Consider the following 19,748-nt stretch of genomic DNA (forward strand, 5'->3'; position numbering starts at 1 on the left):
TATAATTGATATAATTTATGACCGAACGTTGTTGTTTGAAAAGATAAAAATTGAAGATTTCTTAAACACTGGAGCTAGATATCAGAAGAACATGATGGGCGTTTAGACTCGAAGGAATGTGTGAAACTGCAAGAGAGGACATGTGAAGTTTTGCAGGCAATGCAATGCCAAGCAGATACAAACAGAACAGACATAGACGTTTGAGCTGGCAATCACTCTTTCTGATGCAGGCATACGACGATGTTGGGTCTTGAATTGGTTTTCCTTTCGCTCAATTTGAACAGTTAAATGAGGGTTATGGAACTGCAGAAGCACTCCAAACGGCACAAATCCTGTCAAACAAATTTTCAGACCTCAAAATATGTCATCAGTAAAAGGAAAAACATACTTCTGATGTTGAAGATAAATTGCCAGTTGAAAGAAAACAAGAAGTAACTAGACACTGTAAAGTGATACTGAATCAACACAAACAATGACTGCAATGTATTTTTCTGTGGTGATGTATCTGAAGATCTCCATGATACATCGAAATTTAAAAATCGACAAAAATGGGACATGACTGTGCACCTGTACTACAAGACATATTTCATTAGCTAAAGTAAGAACTGAAGATGTCAAATCATTAGTATCCTGCTTGATGATTGATAAAACTTGACAACATAGCAAATAAAAAAACACAGAAAGAAAGTCAAGAATCTTTTTCCTTGAAGTTGTGCTTTCCTAAATAATAAAATAGTATGACGGCACACGGTCTGGCAGAGGTATTGTACCAATCTCCAAGCTTGCAGATCACGCTAAATTGTACAATAAATGCCTGGAACAACTTGTAGTTATCATGGAAGGAAGAACTAATACAATGCATCTAACAAAATAGAAATGTAGCTAACAAAGGATATTTGCAAGCATACGAGCAAGATAAATTAGTTCTCTTGATTTTCAACAAAGGTATTCTTGAAGCTCTGAAACAGACCTCGTAATTAAAGGGTATCACCATAGCAATAGTAGGCAACATATATATGCTTGATACTTAGAAAAGCTTAATAGGGACACTCTATAACAGCTGTTTACACGAATCAGTTCACCAGACATAAGTTTCCTAAGTATGAACGATACAGGATTGCAAAAGATCGAGACACAATCCAGTAATATCGATGAATGGAAGACAACATTCACCATTTCTCAGCTATAATAGTTCAATTGTGCAACTCGTCGTCGACAGGATAAAACTGCAACTTATCAGTCCTCTGATAGAGAGTAAGATGTCTCAGTAAGATTGTGGAACGGATTCATTTTGAAAGCCTCCAATGAATGTCTCTGCAAACCTTTCTGAAGTAGCAAGCCTAACTCTTCAAACTATTATAGTTACTTTGACTATAAAGAGGCCTTCCCCATTACGACTAAAACATTTTGTAAAAGACATGGCCTGTTTCAGAACTTTCCCAACATATTCATTGAGAATGTAGAGAAAGACGCAACCTTTCTTGTGTGCTTGCATATCATCTATGGTAGATAGTATTAAATTTTTCATAAATGTTGTATTAATCATTCCTTCATGACAACTCATATTTACTAAGAACGTTTACTCTACCATTTTTCCATATCATCTATTTCAAATATTAAAACAATATCTGTTCCAGACTGTGAGCCGTCACTGTTTTCTATTTTTTTGGCAAGCCCCATTTCAATGGATAACAGATTTTTTACTTTCTTTCCGTGTCTCGAATTCTGTCTAAGTGCCTTGTCATGCAGTTTTGACGAACATTAAGCATGAGATCGGCTCCTGAAATATTAATCTTCAGCACTGAGTCTGGCTAAACGAACAATGGTTAGTAGTTCAAGTGACAGTCACATACTCTATTGTCGATCACAATTGTTGATGCTTCATGATGATAGTCAGACACATCATCACAAAGAAAGAGAGAAGTCTCTGCAATCATTATTTTTGTTGATTCATCACAACTGTGGCTGGTAATTCTACTGGTATTTTCAATCAGTGACTCATTTTGTTTTTCGTGACTAAATATATTAAGATTTGCTTTGACAGGATTAGTACCTTTTGCCTTGTGATTCTCCAATTGCATGGCCTTTATCAACGTGGAACAGTTGTATGCTTACAAATAATGACTGATTACCAGCTCCAATGTCTATGTCTGCTCTTTTTGTATTTGCTTGGCATTGTAAATCATCACGTGTCCTCTCTTCCCGTTACGGAATTCTTTCCAGTCTTCTTTATTTATTAGATTTTTTCAGCTCCAGTGATTGTGATACCTACGTATTTTTCCTTTTCAACATACAGTGCTCATATTGTATATACGATGTTTTTATGGTAAAAAAAGTACCTAAGCCCTACATGCTAAACTGCAATCAAAAGAATTTACGTATTTCTTGAAATACATGTATTTGTTAACATATGCATACCTTATTTGAGCACTTGGTGAATATATCTTATATGAAAAGCAACAGTCATAAATAAATGATTAGCAAAGCCAGTGGTAAATGCATATAAAACTTTGTATTAATTTAAAAAAAAATAGGATAGAGAATAATAATATATTGGAAATTTACGTTTCCAAAATGGCCGCCATTCAAGATGGCCACTAAATACTTAAATAGTCCTCAGTTTTATATTCTATGTGATAAAAATACGAAAAAGTTTATCAAAATTAGTTAAGTAACATATTTTTTATATTTTTTTTAATAATTTTTATTAACTTTTTGGACATGATTTCAAAATGGCCGCCCAGAGCCGCCAATTTGATTTTCTGAATTGGGTCCATAGGTATAAATGTTAGTAATGACCTCAACTAACACTATGCAAAGTTTGATGCTTTTACCACAATCTGAGCAATTGTTTCACGTTTCGACTGGACTATAAGTGAAAAGAAGAAGAAACACGTTTTTTCTAAATGATAGCCTTAAATAAAAAGACATCATCCAATTAATAAAATATGAAAAAGAATGAAATCAATTTATATATTATTGTCCAAGACATCAAAGATCAATCAAGTCGAGTTAGATCCTTTTAGTAAAATTTAATAATCACCAATGTATATATTATTGGTGACTTTTTGTTATATATAGCACAATACAGTTAAAACATTAAAAAAGTTAATTACTGTATCTGAACTTTTTCTAGGAATGAGTTGTTGTGCTTTGCTGGTTATTGCAGAGGGGTCTCTAAGCTGCTACCTGAAGCTCTATCATCAGAAGTGTCATTAACATCATCTGAAAAATGAATACAATAAAGAGTTGACATGCCTCCAACATGCCTTCCAATTACGCAGAAACAACCTCTAATGTTCTTGAAAAATTGCAAAATACTAACAATTCAATCCAATAACCCAAAACAAAATGCTTAACACTGTCTACAAAACTCATAGACATACACGGTTTTATTGTTCGTTTGGTGTTTTTTTTCTTTTTTCCCATATCCTGGTCAGTTTATTAAAGACTATTGTGAATATAAGAATATCAAAATTGAGAGTAAAACACGGTTGAGCCTTTTTGTTGACTGATTCGATCAAAAAAAAAATCATTCTTAGGTAACATGATGATTAGCATATTTTGAAGCTTAAAACATGAAATAAATAGACAAAGAAAATGCAATTGTATGTGCTCGCTATTTATTTTGATCAGGTTATATGACCGTCGGCAGTCATTAGAGATCATCTCGATTTTTAATTCGATAAATTACACACAAAATACAGATATATATTATCAAGTCCATGCATTGTTATTTGTTTATGTTAATATTTTTATGATTTTAGATATACGTTATAGTACGGTATAATTCAAATATAACAATAAAGATATTATTCCCCCGCATGTGTCTCATATGGAAAACACATTAAAATAGCTCTTAATGAATTTGTAGACTAAAAAGATTTGTTCATTGTTTGGAAGTTAAACATCTTTATAAATTTCATAAATTGTTTTTTTATATTTGATGTTTCTGAAGACATTTACATCACATTGGATCACATGGTTTAACCTGCTTTTTCTTTGTTCTCCGATTAATCAGTTGCTAAGCTTAGTTCAATTTAATGAAAAGAGTATGAGTAATACGATTTCTTGTTTTGGAATAATGTTTTACCAGGCGAATGAGTTTATTTTAAATGTTTTCACAATACACGCACGCTACATTATAGTAAATATACCAAAATGGTCTGAAAAAAAAATTATTGATTTTTTTTCCTATTTCTTATTTCTTTCGAGTTTTTCCTACTTTTAATCATACCGAGCGGTAATCTAAGATATGCGTGCATAAAGAGAAATATTCAAATGAACAATTAGAAATTTCATTAATAGAAGCACCCCTATAAACATGATAAAGGGAATATTTTTTCTCAGTTTGATATGAGTGTGTTTGATGATGTTCGATCGTTTTGGCTTTTATCGGTATAACAACTCTGTTGACGCATTTTTTCATTCATGAGTCTAAGACTCATTTTCTTTAAACGATTCATGATAAGCTAGGATTTGAAAGTAACTCCGGTCAAATCCTTATATAGTTTCTCTTACAACCCACTCTTTGTTTAACTCTTTAAGCATGACGCTATTTGTTTATTTTCCCATTCTTCGGATAAGGTAAAAGCTGAATATAGCTGTTTCTTTCTAAGATTGAAACAATTGCATAATATAAAGAAATAAATTTCTCCTACGCGTCTTTGTGAATAAAAGATCAAATCGACTTTTTGTTCAGCCTTTTTGTAGAATGACGCTTGTTATTGTACAACGTTGATATTAGGTAAAACACATATTTATCAGTGCTTTTCAGTTTAAAAGAACTCTTACCAGCGTTTGAAACATCGTATTGTTAACATAGAACAAAAAAGATAATATGGTAATTTGTTCCTTAATATCATCAAGTTACAAAAAGACATATGTATGGCGCTGAAATCGTGTTCAAATAAACAATTGTGCATTTGTTAAGACAATCATTTACATACTGATTTCATTTGTAAGTGTAATCTTAAACCATCTGCACGTCTAATGAATAATTCTTAATACATATACCTAAAGAATGTTTCCATTTGGTATTTTTTTTTCTGGTAATTAGTTTCTTAACAAAATAACTGATTTATAATGATTTATATGAAACTAAGCTTTCTTCTTTGTGAGAAAACTTTTCATAGATAGTGCAGAATCTAGTCATATTGTTTATTTCGAAAATAAATGACATGTTTCGTGAATGAATGCACTTGAAGTATTAAACTACCAATGTTGTCATTTTTTCGATATTTGTTCGTGAACTGGTCTAAACATGTGCATCAATGAACCAACAACACAATAAGCACAACTCATCCAGAACGATACATATAGATTACTAGTACAGTCTTTTATTAAGGTATTATACCAAGACCAATATAACTCTCATAAGATCAAATTTAAAACAGAAAAATGTCCGAATGAATACAAAAGAAATGTAACATCTTCACCTTGAGAGGAAGCTCTGTATTGACAAAGTAATCAATTCCTGCTATTAAGATACATCATATCATCCATCCCAAAGTCATATTAAGTAGTTACTGTATCGACAAAACATAAACAAATGTTATTGCGAAACAAATGAAACTTTTAAACAGGTTGAACAGCGGTTTAGCACTGTTTCTTTTATTAGTCTTCTGTTGGTTGATCTACTCAAACTGTTGTAAATAGATATAAGAAGATGTGGTATGAGTGCTCACGAGACTTCTCTCCATTCAAGTCACAATTTATAAAAGTAAACCCTTATAAATTCTTTTGTACCATTGAGTAAATACAATTGCCATTGATTTCTTTGTAGTTCATTTACTGGAACCTAGAGAAGTTTGTCACTTTTTGATTAATTCTTAAACCTGAGTAAAAATATCTTCTGAATGTATGAAAACACACGTTTAATACATGAATAACACATGGCTGCGTCGGATAGAAATTGACCTTATGCAAATTAATATCAATACATCTTTTATCTACTTTTCGGTTAAAAATATCTGAAAGGAAAGTCTGTGACTGTTCGAATTTTGATTTGTTATAACAACCCTTGAGAACCGACCAATATTCACCTTTTAATTTCGTATTTTAATGTACTTAAATCGTTGTAAGTCGTATAGATGTACATGTGATCGCTGAAATACAAATCTAGTGTAATAATAAAAAGTTGATTTATGACAAAAGTTTAGCGTTGTTCCTATAGAATTTTGCATGTTTCTTGTGTTTGTTAAGTTATAAAAAACCTTTTAAAAGACTTTGATTTAAACATCATAATTTTCCAGTTTGAATTTGTCAAACCCCCAAATAATGAAATAGGAACAATTCTAAAACTTTTGTCAGAAATCAACTTTTATTTAAAAAAATTTTTGTGTCGGTTAACTGTTTTCACTAAACAGATTCAAAAAATAATATTATTGCCCACAGAATATGAACACATCCCTGCATAAAACAACATCATATGTACGTTTACACAGATTTATGTTGACACTCATCCGTAAAACGTCTAAAATAAAGCAATAATACATTTAATTCTTTCATTCTTTTTCATCTCTAATTGAAATTGTCATGGACACTACAGTGACTGTTTCCAGATTTCTTTTCGGGAACAGTGAAACAAAAAATATAAAACAAATTGCAAATGAGACAAATCTCTTCAAGAGACCAAATGACACATAAATCAATAACTATAGGTAAACGTACAGCCTTTATCAAAGCTCTACCTGCATGGTCAACTATAAAAAAAAATGTTAATCACTGAATTACAGGCTCCTGATTTAAGACAGACATTAAACTCCAAAATTAAAAATGGAAAGTCCCTTTTCAAATGGCAAAATCAAACGCTCAAACACATCAAACGAATAAAAAACAACTGTCACATTCCTGACTTTGTACAGAAATTTTCTTGTGTAGAAAATGGTAGATTAAACCTGGTTTTGTAACAGTAATGCAGGAGTTCATTTCAAAACTATAATTAGTAGCATAAAGAATAAAGATAAGTCAACAGAAAAATATTTGGCTTGAAGCTACTGATTCATTCACCCAACAGCAAATAAATTCAATTGAAAAACAAACTAATGACTCTAATAAATGGTAAATCTGTTTTTAGGACAATGATTCTAAAACTAGTAAAAGTAACTTAAATTTATTAATGAATAAAAAAAATATGTTTACTCATTTTTATATAGAAGCATTTTAAATAGACGTTACTGAACTGTCTCAAATTATAAAACACAAAGAAATAATTTGTCATGCGAACAAACAATGACTCATTAAAAAATTCAGTTGTAGACCAGAATTGCCGTGACTAACAATCATCCATATGGTTTACCATCAAGACAGGCTATTATTACATCTGTGAAATTCTATTGATGGATCTTCAAAATCCTATAATAAGCCTCAAAAGCAAAAACAGATGCATAAATCCGCATTCGACTCAGGCCAAAATCGCTCTCTCAACGATTAGGTAACCTACCAACTTTTTGCAAGGTGTCCCTAGATGGTCTGTTGCAAGGCAAATTTGTGTCTTTAGAGGTCACCTCAATGGTTTATTAGATTGTGTTTTAGTTAAAATACACACAAAATACTTAAATTTAATTAAATATTTTCAAGTCCATAAATGTTTTGACTGTTGATTTCAGATATTTATCAATTTGTATATATAATTTAGAACGTTATCAATCGAAACAAATATGAGAATTTGAGAAACATCGATAAACTTAGATTCGACAGATAATTCCCCTTTAGAAAAAAGAACATTTCGGTTGTTAGATTTAAAACACGCACAAAATGGGAAAATAAAGATGAAGATCAATGTTCCAAGCGGCTTAATATTTGAAAAAAAATTATTTGTATTAGGTCAACTCATGTATTAATAAGGAGAGATCATTGTGATAACGCTTACATACTAGTAAGTATGTAAACTAAATAAGATTTTTTTTATGTTTTTTTTAAGTTTAACAAGTAATTAAGTGTTTTTTAACCTTTGATGTGTATTGTGGCATTTACTTCACATGGTTTAATTTTCTTTTTCTTAATCAATCAGTCTCTTGGCTTACATCTCATTTAATAAAAAAATGTATGCGTAATACGAATTTCTTCTTTTAGAATGAAGTTATTCAAGGGGCATGAGTTTATTCCAGAAGGTTTCACAAATGCACGCACTCTACTTAATTTGTAGATCTACAAAAGTATTCTGAAGTATTATCTATTGATTGTTTTAAATTACTCTTTGGTTTTTTTCTTTATAAATTGTAAATAAGGTAATTCCAAAAACTTATGTTTAAAGCAAAAAGGATAAAGCAAGCAAAAAAAAACGAACTGTAGTTTAAATACAAACTTCGTCTACCAAGGAAATATATACTCAGTTAGGTTGATTGTGTATGTGTGTTGAATATGGTTTAATCTTCTTGACTTCTTCTGGTACAACCATCCTGTTGACGTCTTTTCATGTTTACGAACGTTGATTCTTTTTCTTTAAAAGATTCATGATAAAAGTTCTTAAATTAATACTGGTTTAAACCTTTAATAGTTTCTATCACAATCGACTCTTTGTTTAACTCCTTTTAGAATGACGCTTTTTATCAATTTTCCCAATCTAGATAAGGTAAAAACGAAAAAAACAGAAGAACACTTCGCCTTTCTAACATTTTAACAATATCTTGATATTGTACTTCACGTCTATGTAAGTTAAAGATCAAATATATATTAAAAAAAAGTATTTATTAGTCCTGTGTAGTTTAAAATAACACACCCATGTTTTGAATAACTCCGAGCTAATTTTTTGACGGAAAAGCCTTTAGCAATAGCTAAATAAAAAGCTCAAACACAACAGACGATTGGATAACAACTGTCATATTCATGAATGGTTAATAGTTCTTTATTATGTGTGTTGGCTTTTGTTTTCGTATCACTTCGGTGTTTCTGATGTCCATTGTTTCACTCTTATAGTTGATGTGTTTCTCTCAGTATAAGTTTGGTGTTTTTTTGGTACATGTATTATCTTATGTAGAAAATTGGGGATTTGACCTGGTTTAATAGCTATCTAAACCTCTGACTTATTTGACAGTCGCACAAGATTAAGCGAATTTAAACAGAGATGAACAGTTCTTTTAAACTAATGAACTCGTTAACTGTTTTATGAGTTATCAAAGGTACCACGATTATACTTTTTTTAATACGCCAGACGCGTATTTCGTCTACATGAGACTCATCAGTGACGCTTGTATTAAAATAGTTTTATAATCCAAATAAGTACAAAATTTAAGATTATTGAAGATCCAAAATACCTAAAATTTGTGTCAAGTACGGCTAAGGTAATCTATGCCGGCTATAAGAATATCCTCAGTTTTTCGAAAAATAAAAAGGAACTTTGAAGACGAGTCCGTCTGGTTTTTTTTCTAGATGGATTTATAAAATTGACACTAATAGGCGAATCAGATCTTGGATCTGTGAAATACCTTGAATTGTTTCGTTTTTTATGTCGGGGCCTGTAACAGCTGACTAAACAATAAGGTTTGTGATTTGTTGAAGGCCGTACGGTTGCCTATAATAACTGTCATTCACTTTATTTGAACTTCGATGGATAGTTGTCTAGGCAAATATTTCACATCTCTTTATTTTTATGCATATGGAATGCATGACGTTAGTTTGTAAAGGAGTATTTCGTATACACATTAAGTAAGGATTGTTTATTTATGAAAGCTGAAAGTATCGTAACTTTGTGCTCATCAGATTTTTAAAGAGGATTTTGCAGAAGTTAATGTGCCGATTAATGTACTATTGTCAGATATAACGTTTATTGAATTCGTTTTCAAAGTATGAATGTGTATTTGTTTTCTATTTGCATAAATGCCGTTAAAACTAAACACGCTCCATTATTAATCTAAAAAAGATAGTAAGGTGTCAGTAAATAAAGTAATTTACTTTAGAATATACCATTTGCACTTAAATTCCTCCCTTGTTAAACAGGGAAATCATGGGTTTCGAGCAATTATCTGATATTTATATACAACTTTTGCAAAAATTTTATTTCATCAAATTATTAACTCAATTACACTCAAAATTGAAGAATTGAAGTCCAAACATCTTTTTAGCATCTGCACCGACTCAATATAAAGGTAAGATTGTCCACCACGTTAACACTGTCAATAATAGTTCCCTACGCACATTGTTGGTCAAAGGCATGTACATACATCCGTTAATTCAGGACATAGTTATACAATCATTTGAATTCTATCAAAGATGACGGGAGTCAATTTACTATTCCAAATGCATTTAGACTCTAAGGTCGTTGATGCTTAAGAACGTGTTTCACCTTTACCCACGAAAACAACAAAAAATGGTATTCAGCGAATAATAATGAATCCACAGTATAACTCGACTTCATTAAGGTAAAAAAACAAAAATCGAATAGAATTAACACAGGATTGTGAGACGACAAATGGCACATAGTCGTAAACATCTATGATATGAGACTCAAATAATGTAATCAGAATTTATTAAACATGTTGGAGGTATATGAATACTACTAAATACTGCTAAATATACATACAATAATTGTAATTTTGTATTTGCTCCAGATGCGCGTTTCGTCTACAAAAAACGCATCAGAGACGCTCGATTCAAAACATTTATGAGTAAAATAAAGTACGAAGTCGAAGAGCATTGATAACCAAAAATACTAAAAGTTTTGCCAAATATAGCTAAGGTAAACCGTTGGTTAATAAAAAGTTAAGCGTGAATGATCAGAATTCATTTCTATTTCTTTTTTTTTTAGAAATTTCATTGATTGTTACGCAATTTTATATAATAAAAAGAAACCCTCTTTTATTAATTTTAACACAGAGATAAAAAGATTTAAAAAAATGGATATAAAACTTTTGACTTTAACTATTTTTTAACCATTGTGGGTTTTCAATTTACAAAGCTTCTGCATATCTGGTCATGAGACAAAAAATGCCAATGTTTTCTCAATTTTTCACAATTAGTCCAATAGAAAAGTATGTTTGAAAATTAAAAGTAATGTTTTAGCAACTATTAGAAAACATATGAATAGTCATATACAGTTATTAAGTGATATTATTTAATATATATTTGATGTACAAAATGTCATATGTATTTAACAACTAATCACTATCCTGAGTGATTAGTGGATTGTAACAGGGAACCTCAGGAGGAGATTGGACTCCTGAAGGTTATTATAACAAGCCAATATTTGAAATAAATATTTAAGTATGTTGTTAAAAAAGGAATATGTCGAGCTGTACCAAGTTAGGATTATTGAAGTGGTTTTTCAATTGTTCCCTTGATGTGATATCTTTTCTTTTTGTCATGTTTTATGGAATTTCCCTTTTTGCATACTATACTTTTGATTCGGTAGTTTTGTTTTACTTTTTCATAGTAGAATTTTTGAAAGAACGTCAATGCTCACACGGAATCTAATGAACATAGGTTAATGATGACAACAAGACTAAGTTGAATGTCATGAATTTCATTTTACATATTGAATGCTGATATGCTTTATTGTCATAGCTAATCACCCGTTTTCCTTTCCCTCTGGCTAAATTGTCACTATAAATGTCAACAATACTGGATAAGGAACGGTTTATCCATATACACTTTATTTTCAGGCTTGTGATGAGTTATATTTGGAGGCTATTACTAGTTATTCGCTTTTTTTGGTTTAGTCATGGTTTTGTCTAATCGAGATCGACTATGTTTTTTATTGCAATACAATCGTTTTAGTAATATATTTTTTACATTGAAAAGAAACTTATAAAAATGGTAATTTGTCCTTCAGAAAATATATAATTACAAGAAGAGTGCATGAGATTTACGTATATCATGATACTTGGACCGTTACAGATTTGTGCAAACAAACAATTACGAGTTTGTTGAGATAATTAGTCATACTATGATTCCTTTGCGAGTGTAATCTTAAACAGACTAGACAAACGCAAATTTCCTAAATTCAATTGTTTCACTAATTGATTAGTTATCATATTTTCTAGTTATTCCAGACTTTACACATTCAAATTATCTACAGTACGCTTAGTTTGAAATGCTCTGGATTTATGTTATACGAAATGCATATATAGAAAAAGATTGAGAGTATAATTATGAACAAATTCGTCATTAAAACCAGACCGAATGCCAGTTGAGCGATATGTCTACAAGTAGTAACCACTGATCAGTGACGCTATTATTTATAAAAAAAAAGTTAATAGACCAAATACAGTACGAAGTTGGAAAGCATTGATGACCTCCGATTCCGACGGGTTTTACCAGATACAGCTTAGTTTTTTCATTCCTTAATCCACATGTGGAGCAGGATCTGCTTACCCTTCCGGAGCACCTGAGATCACCCCTAGTTTTTGGTGGGGCTCGTGTTCTTTATATTTTAGTTTTCTAGTTAGTGTCAAGTGTTTGTACTATTGTTTGTCTCTTTGTCTCTTCAATTTTAGCAATGGCGTTGTAGGTTTATTTTCGATTGATGAGTTTGACTGTCCCCTTTGGTATCTTTCGTCCCTCTTGTACACAATCCTCAGTATTTTGAAACTTCGAAATCCGAGGTATAAGGTTATTTTGTTTTAAATACTTTATTGTGAAAAGTATTAGAAATGATTTTTTTTTCATATTTTTACCGTTCAAAGCCTTGGAGAGAAGACTTCTAAAAAATGCAGAAATCTATAAAACAATCGTGTCATTGTGTATATAATTCCGTCTAATATTCATCAATAAAAGGGAGTCGATTTAATTCCTTTGAGTAAAATTTCATTCATTTTTTTTTTTAATTTAGTGTCCAAATCGTTCTTACAAATATGATAAAATAAATTTCTATACTATTGAACGAAAAGTCCTTATTTCGTGTGTCGCTTCTCTTCCTTCATCAATAAATTAATTATCATGCCTCTGTGTCCTATAGATACCATGCATAGTCGCATTTGTCTTCCATTCTTATAATTATTCAGTTTGGGTTATTTAGGGAGAAAAATGGAGGAAAAGGCGTCCGGATATTGTTTCCGTCATCATACCGAATTTAAAGTCATACCCAAGACTTCCGATTTTAAACTTTAAAGATGGGGTTAATGGTTATTTTAATGCAACGTGGTTTGACACTTTTTAATTCACGTGCAGCCGTGAAAAAGGTTCGTTATTCAACGTGTTTTGTGAAATCGATAAAAAGATCAATGTGCACAAAATATTTAATTGTTCGTTTATCGTGAAATGGCAATTTTACTTCACGTTTGTCTGTGCAAATACCCCCATTTACCCTCCCCTGGAACATATTTTTGATAATTACACGGGGAAAGGGCATTTATTTTCGCGTTAATCTGCATGTATACTATTATTATAATCCTACGATATAGAGACTCTATTTTTAATATAGCAGTGGTCGCCGTGGAGAACTTAAAACTTGGAATTGATAGTTAATAGCAAATACACATTATGTATTTTATATGTATGTTCATAGTATACAATAACGCGAAAATCATGGAATTTTACAGAAAATAAAAAAAATAACGGACTTTGGAAAAAAGGACTTAAAATAATTGTCCTGTCGCCAAGTTCTTATGACTCAGTTTGAAACTTTTTCTGAAATTCTCCAGACATAAAATCTTTTACAAAAATTCGACCGACAACAGTTTACATACTCTAAATACCCGCAATTTCATCAAGACACTGTTTAAAAGGACAGATTAATGCAAAATTACACGAAACGCAATTAATATGATTCACCATATGAACATTTTAGGGTTTATATTATTTATGTTGTTGAGGAACTGATTTTTGTTTTAAATCTCTAAGCATTAAATAACAGGCAATAGCACATAACAAGAAAATATGAAGAGAAAATCTGAAAACAAATAAGTATTTTCGACACCAAAAAAGAGAAGAGTAGCGTGATCTATAGAATCTTGATGACGAAACATCATTTGGCGCCAATTCAAGAGATCAAGATAAGCAATTGTTTTGTGTGAAACTATTGAAACGAACTAATTTTCTTATGTCCTCTAAAGAACCACAGCTCTGCCTAACGTCAAACGTGAAAGTAATTACGTATTAACTATTTCCCGTATCGAAATATCGTTTAAGAGCATGTTATGAAAATCCTTTAATATTTATCAAAGTATTACTCATTCAATTGCAAATTAAGTTTCTTATTGCTGAGATATCTTGACTGTATATATCTTTATTAAGAAAAATCTAAAACCAAATTGAACCTGATAGAATCCACGAAAATTAAATCAAAACAATGCATAAGTCATTCTTATTCGATCTGTAATAAGGTGTTCAACATATAGCTTTTGTTGTGTTGTATACAGATGCAAACGTCAATGCAAAGATATTAATATAGTTGAAAAGTTGTCTTTTTATGTATTAAATACGAAAACAGAATACATTTATATTTTATTCCGATTGTGAAATTTTATTGTGCGACTGCGTGAATTCGGAATGCGACTGATAATTGTTCACGAAGAGACGATTACGTTTTCGATTACATTTTTGGAGTTCATATGATTCCCTTATTGTTTGTTTGCTACCCTGATTTATATCTTTGTAATCGATTTGACATATGTGAACATCATCAAACGATTGTCGCCTTAATTTTTCATCTTTTATTGTAATATCAACTCTTGAATTGAAATTGAACGAAATTGATAGTTACAAAATATTAGAAATTATTATAAATTAAGAAATGTATCTCCCTCGTGCAAAGCTCTGATTCCTTTGACGGATTTGACTATACTTTTTGGACCTTTTGGATTATAGCTCTTCATCTTTTATATAAGCTTTGGATTTAAAATATTTTGGCCACGAGCATCACTGAAGATACATGTGTTGTCGAAATGCGCATCTGGTGCAAGAAAATTGTTACCGTTAATTTTATTAAACAATATTTTCTAGTTAAGATACTGGATATTATGAAACTGATTAAAATAGATATATTAATTCTGCCAACAGTTCTGACAGCCAAATTCGTTTTATAAAGTTAAATGGGAAAGTCTTGTTTATCTTTTCCGTTGAAACAATCAATAATTTCTTACTCGATTGAAATATTAAATAGTGATCAGGTATTACTTGCTTTCATGTATATGATATTTAAATAAATATATTGCTTTTTTAATACAAATCCAAAACATCTCTTAATTGCAAACAAAAATTTGATGATTAACGTTTGATTCTATTCAAGGTAGTGATGAATTACTAAATACATCTAATGTCTTCATTATTGGTAAGTTTTCTTTTTATTAACAGCCAAATGCATTTAAAGATCAACGAATTAAACGCCTGTGAATTCAACACATCCTGCCATATCTAGTTGTGTAAAAGGCTCTTCGACACTTTCTTTACAAAATCATTTAAACAATACACGTTAATGATAATTCGATCTAATATGCCGTCTAAAGATTTTTTTTATTTTTTTTTATAAAACTGCATGCCATTCTTTGATATTGTCTGTCACGATGGATTCGATTCCATCTGAAATATATAATTTACAATTCTATAATTGATCAATTATAGTAGCTGACATGCTGCTTAGCTAAGCAGAAATTTACGTTAACGTTTTGAAAGAAAACAAAATCACTGAAACTCAACAAATTAACATTTTATCATAAAACCAAAACCTCATGTGTAATGTTATGTTACAATAACCATAGATATAAAAAAGAAGATGTGGCATGAGTGCCAATGAGACAACTATCCACAAAAGACCAAAATGACACAATTAACAACAATAGGTCACCATAGGGCCTTCAACAATGAGCAAAGCCCATACCGCATAGTCAGCTATAAAAGGCCCCGATAAGACAATGTAAAATAATTCAAACGAAAAAACTAACGGCCTTATTTACGAAAAACAAATATGTAACCATAGATATTAACTTGATATATTTATATAGCAGTTATGTCAACGTATATTTGTTGTTACAAACACGTAGAAGGAAGTCTTATTTAGACAAAACGCGTGTCTGGCGAACCATTTGAATACAATTGCAGCAACACTTGTTTATACCGTTAGACGTATCAATTCACTGCACCTAAACCGTTTATTCGATTGTCTCTCTGAAATATCATTAATGTAATTGTGGATTAATGTGTTATATTAAGAGTTCTCAACTTTATATCTGCCATCGCTGAAAGGTGCTCGAATTTTCATCTGAACATACGAAATAGAATTTTGAAGCTAGTAGGTTTCTAAATTAGACAGGAAATGCATTTAATGTATGGGAACAAAAACCAATATTTCACAGAAAATCCAATAAACCTGTTCCAATTTAACAGAAAACAACTGACTAAATGTCAGGTTTCCATAAAAAATCATAAAAATGAAAAAATTTAAATCGACTATATGCCAAAGGAGGATATTAACCACTATAACAAATATAGTTAGCTTACTATTGTAAACAATATTTATATTCTGCAATGACAAACATTCCAAACGTTCGTAGGAAGGTACTGAAATAATCAATGAAAAAGCTCATTTGTCCTTTACCTCAGTCTTATCAGATATGATAACCAGGATTTCACAATCTGTAATCAGTATAATTCGGTATGTTTTTACGAATAGGTCCATAATTCTTTTCTTTGGTATTTTTCTGTTATCATGAAAGTGTACACAATATATTTGGTGTGTACTGTCATCGACAAAAACGATTTTTTTTGTTTTTTGTTTGTGAATTTATTGTTTAATCGCCTCACTGGTGAGTCTTTTGTAGATGAAACGCGCTTTTGGCATACCTAATTTTAGTCTTGTACTATATCTCTTTTATTGGCGTCTGTGATGAATGTTTCACAGTTTTGACTAGAAGGTCCCACGCATTGTCACATTATTTGGCTAGCTTTCCCAATGTTGTCAGTATAATATAACAAGAAACAACTGTCATGAAATAAGGATGTTTCAATTATCTATACAGCCAGTTTTAGCCCATCATCTTCCTTTGAAAATGCATATACCTAATCAGGAATATGGCAGTTGGTTTTCCCTTGTTCTGTTGCTTGATAACGTTTGATTTTGGTGAGTTTAGCTAGAATTCTTTTTTTAAAATTTACCCGACAGTTCAGTTTCCTTGGTTATATATAAAACAAAAAAAATTATTTCTGAAATATTTTTTGATATTTATGCTGAATTAAATTTTACGTTACATTTCCATGTACCAGATATTAAGACCGAATAAAACAGAGAAAGCTGTAAAGACACCGGAATCTTAAATAGGAGTTATGGCTTTTTCCAATAAATATTTTCAAGGTTATAAATCACTCTATCAATGTCAATTGTTGCATTCTTATATTGAAACGTGACTTTTGTATCAGCTTAATGCCACAACCGTTTCCTTAAAACAACTTTAAAAATTACACTAGAAAATGTTAAAACAAGTTGAAGAAATAAATCAAACTGACTGACAAATAACATTAACAATATCAATAGATAACATATATGAAATGAAAAGAACACGACTCTAATTAACACAAAAACACAAGTGAAAGCTTTCATTTATATGAAGGAAAATAAAGATAAACACAATATCAGAGTCACCAGTAATTAAACGATGTTTAGATCTCACAAATGAAATAAGTATGGACAATCAAGGGTAAACAACACACACTAACTGAAGGAATTACATAAACTCCAAAAGAACAAGAAAAGAGCTATCGGTCATTTAATTTTACTCTGTACTCAGAACACAAAACTTTGTGCTCGAAACACCAAAGCATGTATACCGATTGATTGTTTTCTCAGTCTGAGTACGATAAATTTCTATGACCATAAGGCCAGTAGCACAAATGTAAGCAGTCTCTTGTTTTCTATTCCATTCAACTCCACTTTTAAGACTCATACGATTTCTTTTTATTTCGTGATAATTAGTGCAAAACGTGGTTTGTACCAGAGAGTCACATACGTCCATTTTGATTTATGGGCTTTTTATACATTTGTATTAAGTTTTTGTTTTACCTTCCATAAGTTAAATATATACTTAAGGATTTGCATATGTATTAGTGATATGAATTAAAGTAATTGTGCTAAATTAATAAACTAAAACAATTTATTTCAGTGTGCTTTGAGTTGACAGAACAAGGGATTATCAACAGCGAAAAATTCAAGGAGACTTCCAGAAGTATGCATGATTTTAAAGGACATGATAAAAAATATCCTGAAAATAAAGACACTCAACGACATATGCAGATACACGTTTTATTCAGCAATATATTAAATAAATTTAAGTTACCTTTCCAAAAAACAATTTATGAACACATAGACCGAGATAAAAGATCAGTAGAAACCCAGCATAACAATACAACTACTAACAATATTAATAATTCTTCAGAAAGTGATTTTACTTTAATAACAACAACAACAGGAATTCGACAAATTATTGTGAAAGCAATTACGTCATATCCGTCAAAGGGAACCAGTTATATTGCGTCAGTAACACAAACTGAAAGTAAGAAGACATGCGACAATGCAGCAGCATGTTTATATCCTTACGTGTCTTACTTTGCTGGAATTGTGATGTTTCTTCTTATTGTGTACTTGACTATTGTATTCGGAAGATGTGTATGTGATGATTCGTATTAAGTAAAATGTAATAAGTTTGAAAAACAACGAATTTCTGCAACTGGGAACCAGACGAAATGTTGCTCTCATCAATCTTTTAGTACAATTGATATATTTGTATTACCGATATCAATTTAACATATCAATATAAAGGACTCATTGTGTTTAGATCAAATTGTCCTAATTCATCACTGACAGACACAAAATAGACATGAGGGTCTTTTTAAATCAATTTAAAACAAATGTGATGAGAGAAAAATTAAGGAATACAACATGTACAACATTACGAAATCGAGCAGTTCAAATAATTAATCAGCAGCGTCTATAAGAACAATTGATGCATTTTTTTTTTCTTATTTATCAAATTACGGGTTTTATCTAACAATAATTCATTTCAAAAAGCTATTAAATGGTACAATCCGCAAAAAAACAATGATTTTGTTTTTCATACTTTTAAATATTTTATCCCATTTAGATTAATCAAAGTAAAGTTTTGAATTTTCATAACCATTTTTGCGTTTATTGTCTGCATGAAGCAATGGAATTTGTATCTTTAATGATAATTGTTCTATCTTCAACTGATTCTTAAATTTAGTTGTATAGCCAAATGAAATACGCCATATAAAGAAAAAAAATATTGAAAGTATCCTTTTTCTCGTTTCAACACAGATTACAATCGTTTCGAGGGTTTTTTTAGCAAAAAAAACTGAGAGACAACAAGATATCTTATGTTGTGGTATAGCCTGTGTAAGCATAAAAAAAGATTATTAGAAAATTGAAAATTTTACATTGTTTAAGAGAGCATAATAAAAAAGATTATTAGAAAATTGAAAATTTTACATTGTTTAAGAGAACATAATAAAAAAGAATAAGGAAATAATCATAAACAGACAACAACATGGCTAATAAAATGACGAAAAAATAAAACAACTGTTCGAAATACCATCTCACAGAAAATTAAGACTGAGCAGCATTAAATAGAATACAAAAATGTAGTACAACTACCAATGAGACCACTTTCCCCAAGAGACAAAATTGCATTGTTGTTAACAACTAAAGGTCACCGTTTGACCGTCAACAATGAGCAAAAGTCATACTGCATACTCAGCTTTAAAGTATGTGAAAGAATGTTTTTAAAAAGGTCTTTGTATGTTCAAATGAACTATTTTTTTTTAAAAAGAATGAGTTTTTCTTTGACATAATCATGGATCATTAA

The 19,748-nt window shown here is 30.6% G+C and overlaps 1 protein-coding gene across 1 annotated transcript in view; it reads left to right on the forward strand.

Moving 5' to 3' along the window:
* The window catches only part of LOC134709357 (uncharacterized), a 40,317-nt gene extending 21,619 nt beyond the window's left edge, over positions 1-18,698 (forward strand). Inside the window, exon 2 of the mRNA XM_063569526.1 lies at positions 18,030-18,698. Coding sequence (XP_063425596.1) covers positions 18,030-18,553 — 524 coding nt within the window. The 3' untranslated portion in view covers positions 18,554-18,698. The remainder of the gene's footprint in view (positions 1-18,029) is intronic.
* Positions 18,699-19,748: the final 1,050 nt, after the last annotated feature.

The sequence above is a fragment of the Mytilus trossulus genome, chromosome 3 (assembly GCF_036588685.1).
Source record: "Mytilus trossulus isolate FHL-02 chromosome 3, PNRI_Mtr1.1.1.hap1, whole genome shotgun sequence".
In the NCBI taxonomy this organism is placed as follows: domain Eukaryota; kingdom Metazoa; phylum Mollusca; class Bivalvia; order Mytilida; family Mytilidae; genus Mytilus; species Mytilus trossulus.